Raw genomic sequence first — 23,761 nt, 5'->3', positions numbered from 1 at the left:
ATTACCTTTGTTGAAAGCATTTCCTGCTGTCGGCAGACTCAACTCCTGCTTGTTTAAGGTAAACAGCAGTTAATACAGACTCTTCAAGCTCCGTAGTAACAAGTCACATTAACATGCAGCACCACGAACCGAGGGTCATAGTGTACCCATGTTACGTGGGCAGTGAGACTGGGGCAGTTAGGAGAGCAAGACAGTCCTGCAGTCTTGGGTAGGCTACAGCCCTGCGATGTTACTGATTGTTCAAAACATTTCTTTAGAAATTTGACGGGGCGAGAATTCTGGGGAGACTGTTTAAGAATTAAGTTGTGTGGTTTTTTTTCAAATTTGGTTAAAGTTGAGCTTTGGAAAAGCTGAAGAATATTTTATAATCATAAAATCCCAAGCAAAGGCAATTAGAATGCATCTGGTTGAATTAGCCAAGTGTACTTTGACTACATACTGGTTTTACCTGAAGCTGTCACTTAAAGGGGAAGAAAGGGAGAGAAATATTTGTGGGTGCACGCGGCGTGTCTGGCATGATTCCAGGGTGGTGTGTGCAGTGAGAACAAGCCCTTGGGGCCCCCACATCCCCAAGGGCTGCTCTGCCTGCCCCCCACCTCCCGCTTCTCAGCCGTGCTGCCCAGACTCAGGCTTTGCTCCCTGGGCAGTAGGAAATGAAATTTCCAAGTTTAAACTTGTACTTAGAAGATAGAAAAGGAAAGCCCAAAGGTCACACTGACTCACAGGCAAGGCATCTCCCTCAGCAGAGCCCATCTCTCCTCCCTCCGGCTGGCGTGGATAGGCACTTTGGGGCCACATTCTGACTCTTGTGATGGGAGCTCCGCATCTTCAGCGTTCAAAGGGTGGCCCTGAGTGGGGCTGTCTCCCCTGCAGAAAGGGCCTTTTGTTCCTACGGCCTCATGAAAAAGGCAGAGGCTCGGGCCGCAAACTATTTAAGAGCTTTGGAAGTGTTGAAGAATTGGAAACTTCCTGACTGGCTGGCCCTCTCCGTCCTGTCCTGAGGGAGCCCGGGATCGGGGCACATGGAGCCCCAGGGGCTCCCGATGTTCATCTGCACGGCTGGCCGGGGGATCCCCCCTCTCTCTGCTGTATCCTTGGGAACTTGGATTCATTTTCCTCGAGCTTCCCTCATGCCTCGTTGCAGTTTTAGGATATAATTCTCTGCCAGAGTTAGAAAGGCCTGCCCGGGTCTCATCAGGGGGTGTGGACTGGAGACTTGGATTTAGAAATCTCTAAATAAATATTAGTTTTTAGTTTTTGTTTTTTGCTTAAAGTCAGAAACTGGCCTCCTTCCAAGGAAGCACAAGGAATTTATTCCTCCTCCCTCGAAGCCGTGGGCTCGTAGGATGGACGCTCTTACCATCTCCCAGAGACTGGATGCCATGGGTGGTGGTAGCTGCAGTTTTGTCCCTTGATTTTTTAAACTGACATTTTTTTCTGAAGAAGAATTAGTGTTGATTAGAGTTTCTTTGCAAATACTTAGGAACCACAGTCAAGACCTATTTGGGTAGTACGCCTGTGTGGCCAGAGCAAAGATTGTTCTCTCGTGTAAGAAGAGATAGATAGGTGGGTAATAAAAATACCTGTTTCTCCCAGCTCCGCAGACACCTCCCTGGGAAACCTGATGACTTAATAACAAGTATGTGAAACCCCAAGGGGAGCCCCACCCAGGAAGTCTGTGGGCTCCTGGGCTTGGCATTGCTCCCTCCCAGTGTTTCTGGACAGACCTACAGGCCAAGACACTAAGTAGGTCCTTCCTGTTGACCAGCTCACCTGGTGCATTCCGGAAGGTTTCCAGAGTCGCTGTGGGACGTGCAACACTGTTCCTTTGTTTCAGCCACCCCTTCCCTGTTCCAGCAGTCAGCCTTTTTAAATACCATTTAGCAAGAGTCTAACACAGGTGACAGAAGGGGCAATATGGTTTAATCACACAGCAGCCAGGAGCTAGGAAACAAGCTCATGTGTCTCCATGTCTCAGACACATGCCATCACTAGTCATAAAGCTCTTGGATGCTGCGATTGGGTCCTCCTTAAGAAGGCTCCCTACTAGCGGTTCCATAAAGCAGCCTGAAGTTTTGTGTATGAGTCAGTTTTCATTATGCCAGATGCCTAAGTCCTTATAAACATTTTCCAACTTAATCCTCACAAGCACATTAACTGTATAGCTGAAGATACGGGGCTGAGAGCAACAGAGTGCCTTGCCCAAGGTCATGGGGTCAGTTGTGGCAGTGCTGCATGAGCTGTCCCAGTCACCTGGCAGGTGTTCTCTGGGCACCAGTGAACACTGAGCATCTGTCTGGTCCTGGGAATGTAGAGATGAATGAACATGGCCCTACTCTCAAGGGAGCAGGTCCTCTAGTGGGGGAGAGAGCAGAACAAGTCAGCTGGGTCAAATGCTAGCAACACCGTGGATGACATTGCCATCAAGCATGGGGCACACAGAAGGAGTGACAACCAACCACAGAGAAGGTGTGCTGTGGGCTCTAACGTCACCTCATGGAAGTGCTGTGCCCTCGGGTTAAGAGATTGGATGGATGTGACATTCTAAGTAGGAGGCACCGTTTGAGGATGAGCTCACAGGGATGAAAGAGCACAGTTCAGGGGACCAAGGGGTTGGCTGGGCGGGAGCCAGAAGGCCTTCACATTAGTACCTGGTCCTGGAGCCAGTGGGCCAGAATCAAAGGTCTGGCAGTGACACGACTGACGTGCTGGTAGCAGGGTGAGAGGCAAAGGTTGAGGCCAAGGAGATGGGCAGCACCAGTATAAGTTGTGCTGTCCAGGCAAGGATCGGGGGCAGTGACTGTGGGGCTGGAGAGGACAGACAAGGATGTTAGCCTGAAGGTCGGACTGCACAGGCGCTCGGCGGTGTTGGGCTTGGAGGAGCTTGGTGGTCCAGCCGCAGGTCTTCAGCGCGCATGCGCCCGGGGCGGCGGGGCACAGGAACAGCCACCCACGTGCCCAGGGCACGCTGTCCCTCTGCTTGTCCCGGAGGACGTGCACCCCACGGCGCCGAGAACTTAGTTTTAGCATCTCATTTTTGTCACTTATGGTCAGTGGCTTTCCCTTGAAGCCACTTTCTGGCCCCCTACTCTCTGCTACGATTGTCCCTTTAGAAAAGGGACCTCGAACTTGGTGAAGTCGGGGGAAGCTCGGTTTGGAAGAAGTAAGCCAAAGGAAGCCGTTCCCGAGTCAGAATCCACCCCGTTCTGTTCTCAGGACTTTGTGTTCTATGCTCCCCGCCTGCGAATCAACAAGCGGATCCTGCAGCTCTGCATGGGGAACCACGAGCTGTACATGCGCCGCAGGAAGCCCGACACCATCGAGGTGCAGCAGATGAAGGCCCAGGCCCGGGAGGAGAAGCACCAGAAGCAGCTGGAGCGGTGAGCCAGGGCGGCGTTATCCTGGGCTCTGGTGGCAGGCCAGCCGGCCGGCCATCGGTGCCTGTGTTGATCCCCACGGGAGGGCTGGTGGAGCACAACCTGCAGGGCCCGGCTGGGCCCTCGGAGCTGCCTCACTGTGGGCTGGGCAGTGGCAGAGCTGGGGTCAGTGCTGTCACCAGTGTCCTCTGCTGGGTGGACGGACCAGAGCCTGGTCTCGGCGCTGGAGACAGCCAGTGACCACAACTCAGCCGCCCTTCAGGTGCTGGGCTGGTGAGGGGCTGGCTTCCAGCCTGGGCCACCTGCTGGGATGGCCAGGCTGCTGTGTTGGGGAGTCTGAGCCTCCTTGCGGCCCTTCCCTTCCCGAAACAGGCAGCAGTTGGAATCCGAGAAGAAACGGAGAGAAACGGTTGAGAGAGAAAAAGAGCAGATGATGCGTGAGAAGGAGGAACTGATGCTCAGGCTGCAAGACTACGAGGAGAAAACCCGGAAGGCGGAGAGAGGTGGGCAGGGCCTGTGGGAGACAAGGGCCGGTTTGTGGTGGGAGGGACTGACAGACAGCACACAAGAGACCGGGAAGGAAACTCCCAGGAATAGCGCTTCAGTTGAACACAATGCCCAAAGTCGAGGCTTGCGGGAGAGGAATGATAGGATGGTTATTTGGATTCGAAAATCACTCTGAACTTTAGTAACACCTGTGCTGGTTCTTTGCCAAATGCATACATTATCTTTTTAAAATTTCCCCTCAATCCTATGAGGGAAGGACCGAATTATCCCCATGTTCCTGATGAGGATGTTAAGGTTCAGTAAGGTAAAATGCTTTGCCTGAGGTCACACTGCCAGTGAGCACCTGAGCCCTGGTATTGTCCCCACCTCATAAGCTAAGACCCAGGCGCACAGTGGCGTGTGTGCAGCTGGCCCGGGCTGGGAGAGGGCAGCTTGACCAGCTCTGTGCAGCGGTTTAACCTTCCTAAGGACGTTGTTGTGTAAACACAGTGGGGACCAGCCGTCCAGTGTTCCCTTCAGTGTCACTGGGAGAAGAGGCCTCATTAACCTGTAACTGGCTCCACTTCTTTGCAGCATTGGTGTGATTCCAGTTCATGATCCCATCCGATCCCCGGGTGGGAATTCAGGGCAAGACTGCAGGGTCCCTGGCTGGACCCTTTGAGCAGCTCTGGTTCTGTGCTCTCTTTAGAGCTCTCGGACCAGATCCAGAGAGCCCTGCGGCTGGAGGAGGAGAGGAAGCGAGCGCAGGAGGAGGCGGAGCGCCTGGAGGCCGACCGCATGGCCGCGCTGCGAGCCAAGGAGGAGCTGGAGAGGCAGGCGGCAGATCAGATGAAGAGCCAGGAGCAGCTGGTAGGAGTTGCCTGGGCCTCACGATGCTGAATTATGGAGAGGCTGCCTCTGGGGATCGGAAAAGCGACACCTGCTTTATGATAATGTCTATCCTGCCTGAGGGGGGAGGGTGTAAAGTGGCTGGTGGAGAGGGGGCGGTGCGGTGGGTGGGGGCGGCCAGGGTGGGGCGTGGCGGCCCCACACACTGCTGGCCAGGGGGGACATTTACCGAAACACGTGGCCCTTGATTCACAAGTGGACTGTTGAAAGCGTTCCAGAAATAATTTCAGCTTTGACTCCTTTGCCAGGCCACGGAACTCGCGGAGTACACAGCCAAGATCGCCCTCCTGGAAGAGGCGCGGAGACGCAAGGAGAACGAGGTGGAGGAGTGGCAGCTCCGGGTGAGTGTACGGGGTGCCGGGTGAGGCAGCCTGGGCCAGGCGAGCAGGTCCTTGGGAGCGTTTTGCAACGCTGCCCGGTCGCACAGTGGATACTGCCACCCTTCTCAGACACAGATCCCCGCGGGAAGGGGCTTGTCCCGCGTACTGGCAAGCATGCTAGTGGATTAACGGGGGAACAAAGAGCCTCTTGTTGGTTTGCACCCACTGTGCTCTGGGCCCCCGAGCTGTTCTGCCCACCGGGAAGGCCCCTCTGGATCTAGCTTTAAATCGGATTATGTGGATGGTACCTAGCCTCAGCCACAGCCCCCGAAACAAGCCCTTCTGCTGCCCTGGAATGTTGGTCTCCGTAGCACGGCATGGCAGGAAGACCTGGACCCTGGGGGTCCCCAGACCTGGCGAGAGTCCAGGCTCTGCCACTGGTTCTTGTGTGACGGGGTGGGTGCCCTCACCTCTGAGTCTCGGTTTCCTTGTCACAGATTGGGATGAGTAATACACTGACTTGTAAGGACCCCGCAGAGGTTTAGTAAACTGTAGCTATAATATTGAGAACCACATTCACTCTGGAGTCGGAGAGCCCATCTCCTTCCACAAGTCTTCACTCCCACCAGGAGTGCGTGGTCCTAGGGGGGCTGTGGGTTAGGTTCAGAGTGTAGACCTCATCCAGGTTCCTCTCGCCTCCCCAACCCTCCTGCCTGCCCTTTTCCACATTTCCAATCTGCCGTGGCCCCTTCTGGGACACCTGGCCCCACCCCACCCCTGTCCTCACCCCCTGCACACATACCCCAACCCAAGTTATGTGCAAAAGACTGCAGTCCTTAGGTTTTTAGAGAAAGTGCTCATCGTTACAGAGTATTAAGTGAGAAGCTGGTTACAAAGCAGGTCAAGCTAAATTCATCTCTAGGGTCAGGTTGGTGATGAGGTGGGTGGGATTGAGTGTGTGTACCCCCGAGAAGTTGCTGGAAGGATTATGGGTGCTGGGTAAGAAAGTGTGAGAGCCAGGTCCTGGCAGGCAGACAGGAGCTTGATAAAAAGTGGCCACACAGGGTAGAAACCGAACATCAGAACGTTATAGGGCCGTTTGGTGGCTCAAGGGTTTGAGTTTCTTTGATAAATTTTTTTCAAAAATATATACAATGAGCCCATACTAGGATTATAGACATGAAGTTACAGTACTTAGGAAAATGTCAAGTCCTGGCGTCACAGTTTCTTGGTGCTGTGGGCCCAGACCAGGAGGATTTTTCCCACTGTGAACAGGGGCGCCAGGGCAGCTGCAGTCCAGCCCTCGGCTCTGGGCTGCTTCAGGGCACCGGCATCCAGCCTCCAGGAGAAAGGCAGTGGGGGGAGGCAGGCTACAGAATCTTTCTCCTGGCAAGGAGAGTGGGCCTTCTTTTAAAGACCAGATGATTCTTAAGAAAGTGGTTGTGTGTTCCAAGTTCTCACCTGCCTGTTCTCACCTGCTTTCAAAGGCCAAAGAAGCACAGGATGACCTGGTGAAGACCAAGGAGGAGCTGCACCTGGTGATGTCTGCCCCACCGCCCCCACCGCCCCCTGTGTACGAGCCCGTGAGCTACCACGTCCGGGAGAGCCCACAGGAGGAGGGCACGGAGTACACCGGCTACAGCGCCGAGCTGTCCAGCGAGGGCATCCTGGACGACCGCAACGAGGAGAAGCGGATCACCGAAGCCGAGAAGAATGAGCGCGTGCAGCGGCAGCTGATGGTGAGCGCGGGCGGCGAGCAGGCGCCCCTCCTCGGGCCTGGGGGCTCCGGCCCACCCGGCACCCTTGCCCTGGGAGGGAGGGGCTGTGTGTGTGCAAGGTGTCGAGCCGACTGACGCTGCTTCGTGTTGCAGACGCTGACCAATGAGCTGTCCCAGGCCAGAGACGAGAACAAGCGGACCCACAACGACATCATCCACAACGAGAACATGAGGCAAGGCCGGGACAAGTACAAGACGCTGCGGCAGATCCGGCAGGGCAACACCAAGCAGCGCATCGACGAGTTTGAGGCCATGTGAGGGGCGCAGCCGTGCCGGCTCCGGAGGGAGGCCGCAGGCTGCCTTCAGCGCCTACTCGTAGTTCTCTGCACCCACATCCCTTGTCCTCCACGTCCTTTATAAAGAGTAGTTACTTCAGTGGGAATGTTCTGGGGCTGGGACCAATGGAAGTGTCCCTGGTTTATTTTTCCCAATTGTATCATAGTGCCAAACAGGCCTGATTTTTATTATTATTATTAAATTACTTCCTGTTTTATGCTTGGAACAGGACTGAATCAATTAAGGAAAGATGCCTGTTAAGTCTGAATAACTCCATGCTGGCATGTGTGATACAAGATTCAGCAAAATTAAAACCACATCGTGGCTTATATTCTGTGCCATACTTTTTCTATATTTGAAATTAGCTGAAATTGATTTCTTCTTGATTTCAATGAAGGATCCATCTTTGTATATTTGCTTTTTGAAGGGTGAAAATTTTGAAAGTTGAGTCTAAAATACACTTACACGCATACACACGCACGCACTATTTCCTTCCTCCAGGCCTTCAGTTGACGAAATCCTGTGATCATTCAGGATAAACAGTGCAGGAGGATATACTCCACGCTTGGATAAATTTTTCTTTTTTTCCTTTTTTTTTTTTTTCTTAACCATTAGAGCTGCATTGTTGGACTTAGACACCTAAATAATGATCAGCTATAGAGTATAATATTTATATGTAAGTGATAATAGGGTTTGTAACTTTAGTTTAAAAAAGGGAACGTTTCATTCTGTATATTTTGTTACCTTTTACAGAATAAAAAGAATTACATATTAAAAATCATGTAACCATGACACTTGATCTCATGTTGACGGGCAGTAGTGAAATGGATCAACTGCAGTAATCAGATCTGGAAAAAAAGGCTTTTTGTTTACTTACAGCGTTCTTTGCGCATGTAATTGATTACGCACATTGTAATTTTCTATCCGAGCTTATTGGAGAAAGACCCTCGCTGTTCTGTTCATTCAGACTCCAGCCGGGAATGGCCTTCTGACCTGGTTAGCATCTCAGTGCTTCCACAGGGGAAGCCTGCCCTGCCCTCCTTACGTCTCCCCACGTCCTTGAAAAGCCTTCAGATGCCAGCTCTCACCGCGGCCGGTTCTGTTCCTGCACCTCCTAAGCTCTGCTCAGTCCTTTTCCTTTTCGGTTAAGACGTCCTGTGTGGATGAAGCCTGCAGCACAGATTTCGGAAATAAACCATCGGCAAAGCAAGACGTAGCAGTGGGTGTCTCCGTGCGTCGCTTGGGGGGGGGGGCGTCTTCACGTTCAACTGCGCAGGTGCGCCAGCATGCTTTGTGGGGCTGGCGGGCCCCGTGGGAGGACCCTAGCGCTTTCCCGCCTGAAATAGGAGTCCCCCAGCGCCCCCATGGTTAGCTGACCTCCAGAAATGGTTTTCACAACAGAATGGGAGGAATCGAATATCCACCAGGTTTTCCTTTTTTCTCTTTGAAACGCACCTAACAAGGCCGTAATTTCCACTCAAATAAGCACAGGGAGACCGAGGTAACTGTTGAACATTTATTGAGAGCTGGTCATTTTCCACGTCTCTCAAAGCACAGATAACCTACCTGAGACTTCCTAACGTAACATGGCAGTGGTTCTGTTTAACTTAAGTACACACAGAGGGATCTGGGAGAACGTCTCAGCTGCGGGACGGAGCTGCAGACCGGAGTGTTCACACTCCAGAGGGCCAACCCCGCAGCACCCGGGGCCTTGGCCTCAGTGCAGCGTGAGGGTCATGTCCGTCCACAGGTTGGGGCTGGAAAGAACTTTCTGCCATTGGAGCTTTGATGGTGAGCAAGAGTCGGCGCCGCCAGCTGGACCCTCCTCTGTGGTGGGAGCGAAGTGACAGATGAGTGACAGTGGGTCAGCATACCTCTCCCTGTCCCTTCTCTCAGATTCTTAAAAATGAGGGCCAGCAGCAAAGTACAAAGTAACTTTGAACCTCAACTTAAGACTGTATTAAAATGTGCACCGCGAGTAAGAGAGAGCCCCCCCACCCCAACAAAACCAGACCTGAGAACAGGATGTGCCCACGTGCCCCCTCCGCGGACTGAGAGGCCTCAGTTTGGAGGTGAGGAGAGGACAGCTTTGGTGGGCTGTTTTCCTCAAGAAGGGGGTCGACAGTCTTAACATGTGGACCGGCAGGAAGCCATCCCAGACCAGGGTCAGGTTTGTTCACAGAAAGGAGTTCCTTAGAGGGAGGGGTGTGCTCTGGACAATGTTCCTCTTAAAACACAGTAAGTTAGTGGTAAGTCCTGTTTCTCTTGAGTGGTCTTGGAGGCCCTAGGGATGTATGCAGGTGTTTGGTCCCAGTGTTTGGGGGGCCCTGCTGCCCCCCACCAGAAGCCAGCAGCACTCCTGCTGAGTGACACTGAGAAGCATCGCCCTCTGGCCCTCTATTAACGAAGTACTTTCTGAATTGCCACTTGTTTGGGTTAAGAAGATATTCTTTAAGAAAATAATCCTAGATACAAATGCATGCTTACTAATCTGAAGCTGAGAAATCAAATTTTGAATTCAAGAACGCTGAGAGCAGCTAAAAAAATAAAATAATAATCCTGTTATGATTGATGCCAGAAACAAAAGCAAATACTGTACCCAGCCTGTTTTGAGACCTGTAATTTTTGTTTCTTTAGCAACTCTAAATCTGATTTAAATAGTTGAAATGCTTTGCTGTATTACCGCTTAGTTGTAAAGTAAAAACCGGACTAAGTAATTTTCCATCTCTGGTGGGTTAGACAATTTCAAAGCCAGTTAAGTCACCTGCTGTCATGGCCACACTGAGGTGCTTTTAACGGTATCCCCATGAAACAGTCACTAAGGATCAACCATGCTGCTTTGCCCCAATAAGCAGACTTACTGGAACCAAGCCTGACTCCTCCCAGCAGACGGTCGTTCACCCCGAAGGTGGCCTGGTCCCAGACGGTTAACTCTAGGCTGGATTGCCTCAGCTGAGAAGGGGTTATGCCTTTAAAAACGAAGGAGTGCTTCCACTGGGGACAGGCTTGCTTCTTCAGGACAGGGGACTTCAGTCTCAGCCTTTGCTGGTCTGGCAAAGTGAGACAGCTGCACAAGGAAACAGATTCAAACCCTATAATCTCTGCCCTCCACACGGCCTCTCCCCATCAGGACTGGCTCATCGGCAGGCCCGTAAGTGCTAAGATAAGTGCCACCACAGAACAAAAATTGTCAGCCAGGAAGAATGGGAATCTTGAGATATGGCTACATGACCCCTCTCTAGGATGCTCCAAATTTCTCTAAGAGCAGAATTCTGCACTGAGTATTAAGAGTGGGATTCTAGGATTCCAGGCCACGTGGCCCTCATCTTAATCTGCCTCCTTGGTATGACTACCACCAGGTTACAGCCAGGCTCATCAGACCTGCTACCCAGAGACCAGGACTCAGCTCACAGGTTATCTCATTTAACCCTGTTCTCAGGAAAATAAATTCAGAAAGCCTCAGTCACTTGCTCAAGGCCATACAGGTAAGTGGCAGGGTTCAGGACAGAATTTAGTTCTGTCTGGCTGACCAAGCCATCATTTTTCGATTATGTCACTGACGGGATTTAGCAGTTCTATATGGTAATTAAGTGTTCACTTTACTTTTGGAGATACCATTACACCTGTAGTGAATAAAAATGAAATGCAGAGTCATCCATCTTACTCTTAATCCAAGAGATGTTAAGCTAAGGAAATATTTATTAAACACATGATTTTTCCCATGCTCCATTTCAGCCAGAAGATGCTGATTTACTGATGAAAGAAGGGCTGATAAGATTGAGGGTTAGTTTAAAATGTGGTAGTCCCAACCTCAGCAGCCCCAAATCTCATGAATTCTTGGAAGCCAGTCTTTTAACTTGGGTTCTGTCTGATTTTCATAGGAAAGCTAAACTAAGACAAGTTTACAATGGCTCACACAGTCCCATACAGGGACTGTGCCATATGTGTAATGGGTGATCAATAAATCATACTTGATTAAATGTAATACCTACCCCTTCACAAATGAGTTTAAGGTCCCATCTGACCGCACAGGTAAATTCTTGGCTCCCAGCACCACCAAACAGAGCTGACCGTTACGTGATGACTGATCTCCCATCTCTGGAAGGAAAGCCAGCATTTACTGTGCACCCTAGTTCTACATCACGTTAGCACACAGTGCCATCACCCCAAAACTGACAGCTTAATCAGAGGACGTGTTACAGCCCTCAGGTCCCAAGAGGGCAGGTAAGAGGAGGAGCACGTCCACGATAAGAAGGTTCTGCTGGACGGTCAGCATGACAGCACGGAAGGGCTGCTAAAATCCTAGGGAAATGGAAGCCGCTAAGAGTAATGGGGAAGCCAAGGAGAGGAGGAGGCAGGCGTTTCAGTCAGTTACAGCCGATGAGTTTGGGAAAAGACCTCTGTTCTAGGAGACTGGTGATGATCACAGGGCCTGCTGCTGGTCTGCTGGTGGCCCTGTGAGCTTGGACAGCAGAATTCCCTCTTCTGTCAAATAGGGAATCACGAGTAACATCATGGAATTGCTCCTTCTCCCGTCTTCGCTCTCCACCCTCATCTTCTTCACATGCCCCACGTTATTTAGTCAGTTACAAGGAACCCTGTAAGTTCCTGGGGGACCTTGATCTGCAGCTGCTCACGTGGCCCAGGGGCCGGGAACTAGTCACTCGGAGCCTTGCAGGCACCCTTACCTGGAGATAACAGACTCTTGGTTCCTAAGGAGCCAAACTGCCAACACAGGTGGTCAGCCCTCAAGGGTGGGGCCACAGTGGGACTTAATCCAGGGAGACTGTGTAAGCCTGCCCTCTGCGAGGAAAACCTCAGGGCAGGTGTCCAAAGAGCCTGTAAAGTGGGCATCACAGGCTTTGCCTGATTTTGGTCAGTGGTTTCCTTTCCAGGCAGAGTTCCAGAGAACCCGCTTCCCAGGCTCGGCTTCTCAAGGTTTGAGAAGAGTTACTGGAGTGCGGGATCAGTGGGCGGCAGAGAGGAAATGCTGGGAAACACTGCCTGACCTCTCAGCCCTCCTGCTGCTCCAGGCTTTGGGACAGTGACACAGTGAAAGACAAGTGTTTGCTGGCCTGGAGGCCACCTACCTTCTTGAGCCTCCTGGAGCTTTCTGGGCCCTGCCGGGAGGACCAGTTTGGCCCGGACTGCAAGTTCCCCATTACTGGGAGGAACGCTGTCTTCGTATTTCTCTGCCTGTGGGAAGAGGCAGAGCTCAGAGGCAGGATTCCTGGCCCCCAGAATCTTCTGGGCTCCACCCATTGCCTCAGCTCTGTCCATAAATGTCCCCTTCCAGCCTCCCCCTGCTCCTCAACACCTGGGAAGCCTCTGCAGGCCTGGGAGAGCCCCAGGAGAGTGGACACTCCTGTGGCAGGACTGGTCTTTCTTCCATTTATGGTGACTCTTCACCCACACCCACACCCACACCCACACCCACACCCACACCCACACCACCCCCAGCTCTGCCACTGCGGCCGCCCACCCCGGCCAGTGCAGCCCACCAGAAGGAGCTGGGCGAGGAAGCAGAGGGCCTCAAAGGCCCTGGCACATTCCCACAGGATGGTCCTCAGAAAACCTGGACCCAATCTGAGTCTGAAAAAATAAATAAAACCAAGCGCCCCGCCGATTCCACCACCCAGGTTGTTAAAGATTCCAGCTGCCCACCCGTGCCAGGGACTGAGGCAGGCGTGGGAGAGGATGGGGCCCCAGGCTTGGTGCCCACAGCATAGGGGTGGCTCTCTAGTCTGGGAGAGTCAGCCCCGCCCAGCCCAGGCCCCCCACTGAGGACACCTCCACATGGAGGACCCAGGTGGCTTCTCTGGTCGCCCGTGATTTTGCCAGAAAGTGAAGGAGGTGCTCAGAGAGTGGTGACTCTGCAATTCAATCACCTTTCCCCCAGTGGGGTAGAGGCAGGACACTGGGGAAGGTCTAGATTCATTCAGTCCCAATGGCGGGAGGAGCAGCCTCCACCCTCAGCTTCCAGAAACCCTTGCCAACCCCATGGCTTCTGCCTATCAGGGCCAAGGTGGGGGCAGGCCTGTGAGCAGACACCCTGATCCAGCACCGGGTGTCACTATCTATTAGCTGGGATTAAGAGGGATGCCTTTCAGTCTGGTGCTTTCTGCTCCTCGCCTGCTTATCAAAAGATGACCAGCCTTGGTGGCAGCCTGTCTTGACTGGAGTAGGGGATCCTACAGGGAGAATGTGGGAAGAGCATGGGAGCCTGAGGGTAAGGGGAGACCACATCTGGCAGGGAAAATCAGGGGAGCCTTCATGGAGGAGGTGAGATTTAAGCAACATCTTGGGCAGACCTTAGATGAGAGAAAGCATTCCAAGTGGATATTCCCAAGCAGAGGTCTGAAGATGGACTAAGGTTCTGAGAAGAGAAAGTGCTGGGTGCCAGATGGTGAGTGGGGGGGCTGCCCTGACCCCACAGAGAAAAGACCACGGAACTGGGGGGACAGTACAGCTCCCAGGCTCCAGACCCTGGCCTAACCCCGTAGTGGCCAGAAACCAGAGACATTTCTAAGCAGAGGCCTTGTGACTCAGAGCCCTGGCTTTAGAGAGGAAAACAGGTAAATTGGCACATGGGCCCTGGTCCACTGGTCCAGGCCTGGTACAGACTCAGACTCGCCATCAGACGTTCACTGGTGGGACTGGCACTTCCCCTCACCATTTCTTAGGAGGTGTTGGAGCCTATGTTGTCTCCTCCTTCACTCTCATACGTACTTTCTCCCAGTCTCGGATCTTGGCATAGAAATGTGCAAAGCAGCTGCCCCAAGAAATGCTAACCTTCCTCCCCAGCCTCTTCTGTTACCTGCAGAGCCACCAGCCAGCTCCGCCTCTTCTGGCCTGTCTGATGTGGACATCCGCCCGGACAGGGCAGCCTCTGCCTTCCTGAGAGCATTTGGCCTGGTCATTCTCACCTACTACTGCCTGGGGAATGCTGCTTCCACTGCTTCCGTTAAAAACACTACTCGATAACCTGCATGTCTGAGGCGGGGTCCCAGCTGCGGGGCAGCCTGACTGGCCACAGGTGTGGACTTTGGCCCAAGAAGGTCAAGGCCTCCTCAGCTGACAACGAGCGACCCTGAATTCAGGGAGGCACGTGGACCCACCAGATCGTCCCCACAGGGTTGAACCCCGAGCCTAACACACGCTCGTGTTTGGGTCACACCGAGGGTGGGACTACTCGGGTCCCTGAACAAAACCTGAGCCGGTAAGAATCCTTTAGCCCAACCCCACCCAGAGAGCCCAACCGTGAGCCTCTTCCCCCAGGAAGCTCCTACAGCGGAGTCACAGGCAGGCAGGTGCACTCCATGTCCCGGCCCCAAGGCTCCTTGGTAGGTTTTCTCTTCTTTGATCCCTTCAAGTTGTTGGGCCGGGGCAGTAGGGGCTGCTCAGTCCCAAACCAGACATCACCTTGGCCCGGAGAGGATACCAGCGGAAAGACTGGGTCGTGCTGTCTTCAAAGTCCCACGTGGCCAGAGGGATGATCACTTCTCCAAGAAAGGCCCTCCGGGTGAGCGTGCCCAGGTGCCACACGGAGACCTGCAGCCGCCGGGTCCCCAGCTGGGCGGGCTCCACCCGGTACTGCGGAGGCAGAACAGAGACCGTCAGCCGGGGCTCCCAGGGCCCACAGCTCCCACGAGATTTTTAGTCTGTTTTTCCTCAAGTCTATGGTCCATTTCCAACTCTGGGCCTCAGCCCTTACTTTGTCTTTAACTTCAGAATTAATCTAGTTATTTCCTTCATGGCTACAGGCCCCATCCACTGAGTCCAGGCTAGCAGCTCAGGGTGCTGTGTCTGCTCCCTCAGGACGAGCCGTTACGGGGAGGGAAGCCATCTCTCCAGGTCTGCCCTCCTCGAGGCAGCTCCATAACCTCCATCTCTGGGCAGCCTTCCTTGATTCTCTTAGGAAACACAGGCCTGCTTCCCCTCAGGTCCTGATTGGTGGCCCCTTCCTGACGAAAAGGAGGGCCTTTTGGTTGACTGAACCCACTTTTTAAAATAAGACCAATTTTCCATTGCCCCGTTAGGCCCACAGGGCTGTGCCAGAGACCCTGGGTTGCGAGTCACTACGGGCAACTAGCACCAGAGAACAGTCAGCCAACAGCCAGCGTCACCCAGATCTGGTGTCTCCTTTCATCCTTCCCAGGGTTCCCACGGAGTGGTCTTCCCAAGGGGTGGGAGCTTGGAAACGTGGAGGGTCAATTTCTAGATCATCCACTTTCCCATGCACTTTCCTCAAAACTGGCCAAGATAGTTCTCACTCCCGGGATCTCATTCTGGTGCCTTGCCCCGGGGGTACAACCTCCAGCGAGCTAAACAAAGGGGGAGTTTGAAATACTGGTTTCCATAAAACTCTTAATGATCACGCACCTCCTTCATCTTCCCAACTTTTCCGTCTTATATATATTTCTATGAAGGCTAAGGGTGGGCCTGTGTTGAGATGTTCTACATTTAGAATAGATTCAAGACACTGATTCTTTTCACTGTACCTGGAAAGTTTTTCAGGATAACCAAAATATTCACAATATACTGGATAAAACTGATGGATAAAAGTTGTAGGTGATTTCTTTGATACTGGGTACATTTTAAATAAGGTAGTTAAAACTTTAAAAATCAAACTGTGTAATTAAATATTTATCTAAAATATAGCCAATCCTCACATTTGTCTCAATTCATAAAATGAAATATTTGTGAAAGTGAAATATTTGTCTGCTCCTGTTTAGTACAAAATACCTTAAACCCATGATGAGTAATTTTAGATATCAGTTTAAAATGCGTGAGGGGGCACAAAGCTTTTCAAGATTCTTTTGAACAGGGACATGAGCAAAACCACGTGAAGACCAGCCTCCAGGGAATCATCACAAGACTGGCCCCAGACAGGCACACCTCAGGCCTCCTCGACACTTGCTGAGTCACAATCTGTTTTAAAAAAATCCCTTGGGGAGGCCTTACGAACATAAATTTTGTGAATGACTGTGAGTCCATTGTGGGTCAGAGCTGTATTTCTAAGTACCCTCCAAGCCTCAGTTTCCCCGTTGCTAAATGAGGATTCTAATACCTAGGGCTCAGAGGGTTCACGGAGCACTTGGCCACAGCAGGAGCACAGAAAACAATCGCTGTTTTCATGTACTGAATGGGTCTCTCTGCCAGCTGCCCAGACGGCCCCTGGCTGGGAGTTCACAAATGTCCTGACTTTCCAAGGAAGGCAAACAAAGCGTTCTCCTTCCTTGGGCTTGGGGCTTGACACATGGGATCCCTGGGCTGCCCATCTCTGTGCATCTGGACTATTCTTTCAGCTCCAGACCTCTGACTTCACCAGACATCATCTCCAGTTCTCCATCCTGAATCCCAGCGTGGGGGCAGTCCCTCCCTCATCTCTGCTCTAAACCACAAGTCACATTTCTTAGAGCCAAAGAAAGTGAAAACCCAGACAATTCCTCTAGAATTTTTTTTCATAAAATTACTATTTTTTTCATAAAATCAGAAGAAACCTGGGTTTGCCAGATACTTTGATGAAGAAGTATTTTTACAAAGATAGTAACTCAGCGGTTTCATTTATAGGGTAACTTGCTTGAGAATACCTCTCTGATAGTCATCAAAGTGCAACAGGGCAAACCAATTTTAGAAACTGAGAGGCATGGGGGAGGGAATAGCTCAAGTAGTAGAGCACATGCTTAGCAAGCACAAGGTCCTGGGTTCGATCCCCAGCACCTTCTCCAAAAATAAATAAACCTAATTACCTCCTCCCCCCAAAATAAAAAAATAATTAAAAAATAATACAACAGTAAATAAATAAAATGTTAAAAAAAGAAATTGGGAGGCAGCCAGTTTTTTTCACCATTTTCTCACAAATCATTAATCAAAAGCCATTTCTCAAGTCCAACAGACTCTGCATTTTTCCTGTACAAAGGCTGAAATTTATTTTCTACCCACTTGCCACTGATTGACAGAGCCCTGCAGAAGCGTCTGAGTATCTGCACTTACATTTGACTGACTCAAGGGTTTGGGAGAACCACCTGCTGGACTCCGGCCCCAGGGGCCCAGCCCGGGCTGGGGGAGACTCAGTATGTGAATATTTGTCCAGCAAGTACCTTCAAGGTCTCCTGGAAGGTCGGCTCCACTGTGTTCTTTTGGACTCCAGTCTTGCGTTTTCCTTGGGAGGATCTGTCAGGCAGCAGATAAGTCTTGACGTACCTAGTGGCCAAACGAGGTGAAAACTCAGCGTTTCCGGGGGCAGGGGGTGGGGTGGGGTGGGGTGGGGTGGGGTGGGGGTTGGGTTCGGGAGGAGAATCACACGTCAGCGTTTTCTTTTCCCGCTTCCCGCTGCGTTTGGGGTTGACTGCAAGGGCTTAGTGGCCCTGCCACTGACGATGAATAGGAGAGTGCTGTGTGCACAGCTCCTGGTCGATACCATCTCCGGCCATAATCCTCTGGAATGTTCCTGGGGGCTTGACGCTCCCCCCAGCTGGCCTCATGCCCTGCTCCTGGAGTCTGAATTACTCAATTGCCACGGGGTGACAACCAGGTAACCGGAGGCTCCCAGGGCTCCGTGGGGTGGGGCAGGTTTCTAAACTGCCTGGATGTAGAGGCTGTGTACCATCTGGCCCTCCCTCCGCCTACCTCTGTCCCCCCAACCCACAAGAAAAACAAGTGGAAGTGGAAAGTGGACACCTCACACTGTGCTTTTTCCCTGTGGGGCCTCAAACACTGCCGTCCCGACTGCAGAGGACCTCTCCGCAGAGGAAACGTGCCAGGCGCCACCTGTGCCCAGGCCATCCCTCCACTGGGTCCCGAGCCGGCCCTCCCTTGCTCCTCTGGCTGCTTCACTGATGGCAGTGACACTGCTTGCCCAGGTCCCATCCCCACAGGCTAGAAAGAGGCTCAACCTTCCCAAAGCAACAAAGAGCCGGAGCCCTCCCTCCCCAGACTCAGGCCTCTTTTTCACACTCTTGGAAAAGTACCGTCACAGGTCACTGTCACTGATTCCTCACTATTCATTTACTCTTAAGTTGTTGATCATCATGAGCCCTCACACATGTAAAACAGGAGATGTACAGCGTATCTGCAGAGCTTAAAGCATTACAGTAAAATGCACGCCCATGTGTCCACTTGCTTTATGGTGTTAAGTCCTCTATTTCCTTTCAGATCTTCTGTCTGGGTGTCCTACCTGTTACCGAGAGTGGAGTATTACTGTCTTGTCCAACTATTATTTAGAACTGTCTACTTCTCCCTTTAATTCTGTTAGCGTTTGCGTCTTACATCTTGATGGTCTGTTATTAGGAACACAGACATTTTTAACTGTTATATCATCTTGATGAATTGAAGTTTTTATTAATATATAACACCCTTTATCTTTTTAACCTTTTTTTGGCATTCTTTTTTTTAATTGAAGTATAGTCAGTTTACAATGTTGGATCAATGTGTTCAGGATAATGTTTCAGTTGTACATATACATACATATGTTTTCATATTCATTTTCATTATAGGTTACTACAAGATATTGAACACAGTTCCCTGTGCTCTACAGTATAAACTTGTTTTGTAAACTTTTTTAAGCTCTGTTTTGCCTGATATTGGTACGGCCACCCCCTGCTCACTCTTAGTTACCGTTTGCATGGAGTACCTTCCAGTTGTGTCACTGGACCTTAAGTGAGTCTCCTGTAGATGGCATATACTTGGCTCCTACATTTTTACCCACTCTGCCGATCTCTGTCTTTTGATTGGAGTGTCTAACTCATTCCTACTTTAATTACTGATAAGAAGTACTCACTTCTGTCATTTGCTGTTTCTCTTGCCTGATAGATTTCATGTCCCTCACTTCCTGCATTACTGTATTCTTTTGTGTTTAGTTGATTTTCTGTAGTGAAATTTTTAAATTCCTTGCTCTTTTTTTTTGGTTTTGGTTTTGTTCTATAGCTATTTTTCTTGTGGTTACCAAGGAGATTACATTTAATATCCTAAAGCTATAACTTTAAGTTTTACCATCTTAACTTTAATAGGATATAAGACCTCTCTGCTCCTTCTCAGCTCTGTTCTCACCTCTTCCTATTGCTGACATCACAAAATTATGTCTGCATACACATGTGACCCAAAAACAAGATAATAATTCTTTTAAATGCATTAATCTCCTAAATTATGTCAAAAACAAACTGTGGAGTTACAAACCAAAATTACAATAATAAGAGACTAATCATCTTTTAAAATGCATTAGTGTCCTAAGTCATACGAAACAAAAAGTGGAATTACCACTATTACAATAATTCTAGCTTTTATAATTGGCTGTGCATTTGCCTTTGTTGTGGCCTTTATTTTTTCACATGTTTTTGAGTTACTGTCTAATGTCCTTTCATTTTACCTGCAGGTAAAATCTTCTGCATTTCTTGCAGGGCAGCTCTGGTGGTAACGAACTCAATCAGCCATTGTTTAGCTGATTCTGTTGTAATTTCTCTCTCACTTTTGAAGAATGGTTTTGCTGTGTTGTTTTCTTTTCTTTTCTTTTCTTTTAGCACTTTGAATTTATTGACCCAGTCTTTTGGCCTCTAAAGTTTCTGATGAGAAATCTGCTGATAATCTTCTTAAGGATCCCTAGCACGTGACGACTTACTTCTCTCTTGCTGCTTTCAAGATTCTCTCCTTATCTTTCAAACATTTGTTCATGATGTGTCTCAGTGTGGTTCCCCATACTTGGAGTTCAAAGAGCTTCTGTGATGTTTATATTCAAGTCTTTCAACAACTTTGGAAAGTTTTCAGCCATTATTTCTTCAAGAAGTCTTTGCTCCTTGCTCTCACTTATTCTGGGATTCCCACAATGCATATGTTGGTCCACTTCATGGTATACCAAAGGTCCTTTAGGTTCTGTTTGCTTTTCTTTAATCTTTTTTCTTTCTGTCTCTCAGATTCAGTAATTCCCATCATCCTATCTTCAGGTTCACCTATTCTGTGTTTTACCTGTTCATAGCTGCCTTTGAATCCCTCTAGAATTTTTCATTTCAGTTATTGTAGTTTTCAACTCCAGAATTTCTTTTTGTTTCTTTTTAGGTTTTCTATCTCTTTATTGATATTTCTGTTTTGTTTATGTATCATTTTATTGACTTTCTCCATGTCTTTCTTTGGTTCCTTGAGCATCCTTAAGACAGTTGTTTGTTTTAAAGTCTTTGTCTAGTAAACCTGCCATCAGATCTCTTTCAGGGGCAGTTTCTGTTGGTTTATTTTTTCCCTTTGAATGAGTCCTGCTCATTTCCTGTTTCTTTATATGCCTTGTGATTTTTTGTTGTTGTTGTTGAATACTGGACATATGTGTCTAATAATGTGTTAACTCTGGAAATCAAATTCTCCCCCTTCCTCACGGTTTGCTGTTGTTACATTTATGGGGTTTTTAATAAATTTATTGTTGTGTTAGTTTCAGGTGTACAGCAAAGTGATTCAGTATATATATATTCTTTTTCAGATTCTTTTCCATTATAGGTTATTACAAGATACTGAATATAGTTCCCTGTGCTCTATAGTAGGTACTTGTTGTTTATCTATTTTACATAGAGTAGTATGTATCTATTAATCCCAAAAGCCAAATTTATCCCTCCTTTGCCCTTCTCCCTTTGGTAACCATACATTTGTTCTCTATGTCTGTGAGTCTATTCTTGTTTTGTAAATAAGTTCATTTGTATCTTTTTTTTGATTCCACATATAACTGATATCATATGATATTGTCTTTCTCTGTCTGACTTACTTTACTTAGTATGATTATCTCTAGGTCAATCCATGTTGCTGCAAGTTGCATTACTTCATTCTTTTTTATGGCTGAGTAGTAGTCCATTGTATACATACCATGGCTTCTTTATCCAGTCATCTGTCAATGGACATTTAGGTTGTTTCCACGTCTTAGCTATTATAAATAGCACTGGTATGAACATTGAGGTGCATGTATCTTTTTGAATTAAGAGTTTTCTCCAGATATATGCCCAGGAGTGGGATTGCTGGATCATAGGGTAAGTCTATTTTTAGGTTTTAAGGAATCTTGGTACTGTTCTCCATAGTGGCTGCACCAATTTACATTCCCTCCAACAGTGTAGGAGGGTTTTCTTTTCTCCACACTCTCTCCAGAATTTATTATTTATAGACTTTTGGATGATGGCCATTCTGACTGGTGTGAGGTGATACCTCATTGTAGTTTTGATTTGAATTTCTATAATAATTAGCAATACTGAGCATCTTTTCATATTCCCGTTGGCCATCTGGATGTCTTCTTTGGAGAAATGTCTATTTAGGTCTTCTGTGCATTTTTTTAAAATTGTTTTTGTTTTATATTAAGCTGTATGAGCCGTTTGTATATTTTGGAAATTAATCCCTTGCCAGTTGCATCATTTGCAAATATTTTCTCCTGGTCTGTAGGTTGCCTTTTTGTTTTGTTTATGGTTTCCTTTGCTGTGCAAAACCTTTTAAGTTTACAAGCAACAGCTAGAAGAAGACATGTAAAATATGTATAACCAATGAAGAATTGTATTGAAAATGGGTTTAAATGGATTTTAAAAAAAAAAAACTCCCGTAAATAAAAAAAAAAAAATCTCTTGTAATTTTAAAATGATAATTCAATAGAAAAATAGACAAAAGATATGAATGGGGAGTTCACAGAAAGGGAACAAACCCTAAGTGGTTAATACATATATAAAGTTGTTTTGTTATTAATCAGGGAAATGCATGTTAAAATAATGATGAGATGCCATTCATATCTGTCAACTGGGAAAAATTAATCTCTTTTTGGATTGTGTTAGACAGGATTTTAATTTTATCTTTCCTACATGAATACTCAAAAGTTTCCAACACCACTTATTGAAGTCCATCTTTTCTGCATTGATTAATAGCCTCTTGATCATTTAAGTTCCCATACATGCTAAGGTCTGTACCTGGACTTTCAGTTCTGCTCTGTTGACCCCGTTGTCTATCCCTGCTTCCGTAATACATTGTTTGAATTACTAAGCTTTATAGTAATTCTTGCCATAAGTCTTTTTGATTTTTTTTTTTTTACAACTGTCCTGATTATTCTTGAACTCTCACTTTTCCACATAAACTTTAGAATCAGTACGTTTATCATCTTATGCCAGAACTTAGACAAAGAAACTTACGGATTGCACTTTTTCTTCTTTTCCTCCCCATAGGCAAGGTTCTTACAGGCCTTGATGCATATTTCTAAAGAATGAGTTCTGAAGCAATAACGAATGGCAAATTCTATTTCTCCAGTGACATTAGCGTTGTCAAAATTGCCCATCTCTGTACAAGTGCTGTTAATGCTAATTAAACTTCCCTGAAATCAAAAAGGACAGAGAGAATGAGTTACTTCACAGTTAGTCAATTTTTTTGCAGTTTTGATTTCAAGGTATCAGATAAATCAAAATTCACACAGAGCACACTTCCTGGCTCACGTGATGTTAATAATGCACCAGCTTGTCGTTTGCAAAACAAGTTGCCACATACACTGTCCTAAGGAGATGAGAAATCCTCAGATATGGGTCTGCCTAGCAATAAATGTTACACAATCTCATTCTTGAACGCAAATCACTGGGGAAGAAGTAGGCTATTTTCCATGCAACTCTGCAAAGCTGGCTCTCCAAGGGCAGATCATATCCATGGCAGGAATAGCGCTGTGGGAAGCAGCACAGGGTGGGTGCCAAGTGACTGGGAATCACATAAAGCTGGACTCAAATTCTGGTTCTGCTCCCCATCGGCCATGTCAAAGTCTAAATGGAAAAATTAATACTATTCTCGTAGAGTTATGGTAAAGAGTAAATGGAATAAAGTATATAAAATATGCAAAGACAATAATAAACTGTGTTTAAATTTTTATGGGTTCCTAGCATGAAAAACAAAACCACCACCATAAGTTAGGGCCCCCTAAGCTGAGACGCCGTAGAGCAGTCGCACTAAATGACAGAACAAACTGCCTCATCACCATCCAAGTTGCTTAAATAGTTGCCAACTTTGCATGCAACCAATCTCACTGCTGACTCTACAGACACAGGGAACCCTGCACGATTTACACTTTCCCAGTTGGCTCCTCAAGACTGCAAAACATCCTGGAAGGAAACTCAGAAGAAAGCCTGAGTCTCTCTCACTAGAGAGAGCTCAAAACCAGACCAAACCAACAGCTCATCAGAGCGACCCGAACTTGAATGAACTCATGCCAAGAACCCAACCAACCAATGTCACCACACCCAGTCACCAACCCTGAAAAATGTTATCCGCCAACGCCCACACAGCTGTTGAGATGGGAAACAGTTTTGAAATTTTACTCACCGAGAAAGGCATGGAGTGGTGAGACAGCAGGAACAAGGGAGGTACAAGAGGGTGAGGCTGGAAGATCACAGGGAGGGAAGTTTGGCAAAAGGTGTGAGAGCTGCTTGAGAGAAGAATGAGGTGTATGAATGGAGGTGCTAGAAAGTTCTGGTAATTAACCTGGCACTCATCACTGGCCTCCACGCCAGGCTAGGGCAGACTAAGTCATACTACACCAACTCCTGCCAAGAACACGCAGAATGCTGAATTAAAGAACAAGTTGTTTCAAGGTGTCGTAGAGCTACCAGGGCAGCCAGGGTGCACGGGTCCAGGATGC

At 48.6% G+C, this 23,761-nt stretch overlaps 2 protein-coding genes across 9 annotated transcripts in view; one reads left to right on the top strand and one right to left on the bottom strand.

The window, feature by feature from the left end:
• EZR (ezrin) overlaps positions 1–8,358 on the top strand; it is a 46,641-nt gene extending 38,283 nt beyond the window's left edge. Inside the window, exons 9-14 of the mRNA XM_032485272.1 lie at positions 3,217–3,380; positions 3,750–3,880; positions 4,573–4,733; positions 5,021–5,113; positions 6,580–6,831; positions 6,964–8,358. Coding sequence (XP_032341163.1) covers positions 3,217–3,380; positions 3,750–3,880; positions 4,573–4,733; positions 5,021–5,113; positions 6,580–6,831; positions 6,964–7,128 — 966 coding nt within the window. The 3' untranslated portion in view covers positions 7,129–8,358. The remainder of the gene's footprint in view (positions 1–3,216; positions 3,381–3,749; positions 3,881–4,572; positions 4,734–5,020; positions 5,114–6,579; positions 6,832–6,963) is intronic.
• A 290-nt stretch (positions 8,359–8,648) lies between these two features.
• The window catches only part of SYTL3 (synaptotagmin like 3), a 78,247-nt gene continuing 63,134 nt past the window's right edge, over positions 8,649–23,761 (bottom strand). For 7 of the 8 annotated variants that reach the window (XM_032485261.1, XM_032485265.1, XM_032485262.1 and 4 more), the window contains 7 exons: positions 22,278–22,456; positions 17,250–17,352; positions 14,569–14,739; positions 12,237–12,342; positions 11,139–11,244; positions 10,008–10,213; positions 8,649–8,973 (listed from right to left, as the gene is read on the bottom strand). In XM_032485261.1, coding sequence (XP_032341152.1) covers positions 8,864–8,973; positions 10,008–10,213; positions 11,139–11,244; positions 12,237–12,342; positions 14,569–14,739; positions 17,250–17,352; positions 22,278–22,456 — 981 coding nt within the window. In that variant the 3' untranslated portion in view covers positions 8,649–8,863. The remainder of the gene's footprint in view (positions 8,974–10,007; positions 10,214–11,138; positions 11,245–12,236; positions 12,343–14,568; positions 14,740–17,249; positions 17,353–22,277; positions 22,457–23,761) is intronic. The other variant, XM_032485266.1, reaches the window with a different exon arrangement.

This window comes from Camelus ferus, chromosome 8 (assembly GCF_009834535.1).
Source record: "Camelus ferus isolate YT-003-E chromosome 8, BCGSAC_Cfer_1.0, whole genome shotgun sequence".
Lineage (NCBI taxonomy): Eukaryota > Metazoa > Chordata > Mammalia > Artiodactyla > Camelidae > Camelus > Camelus ferus.
Note: the sequence above shows the minus strand (reverse complement) of the source record. Positions and strands in the feature narration are given on the sequence as shown.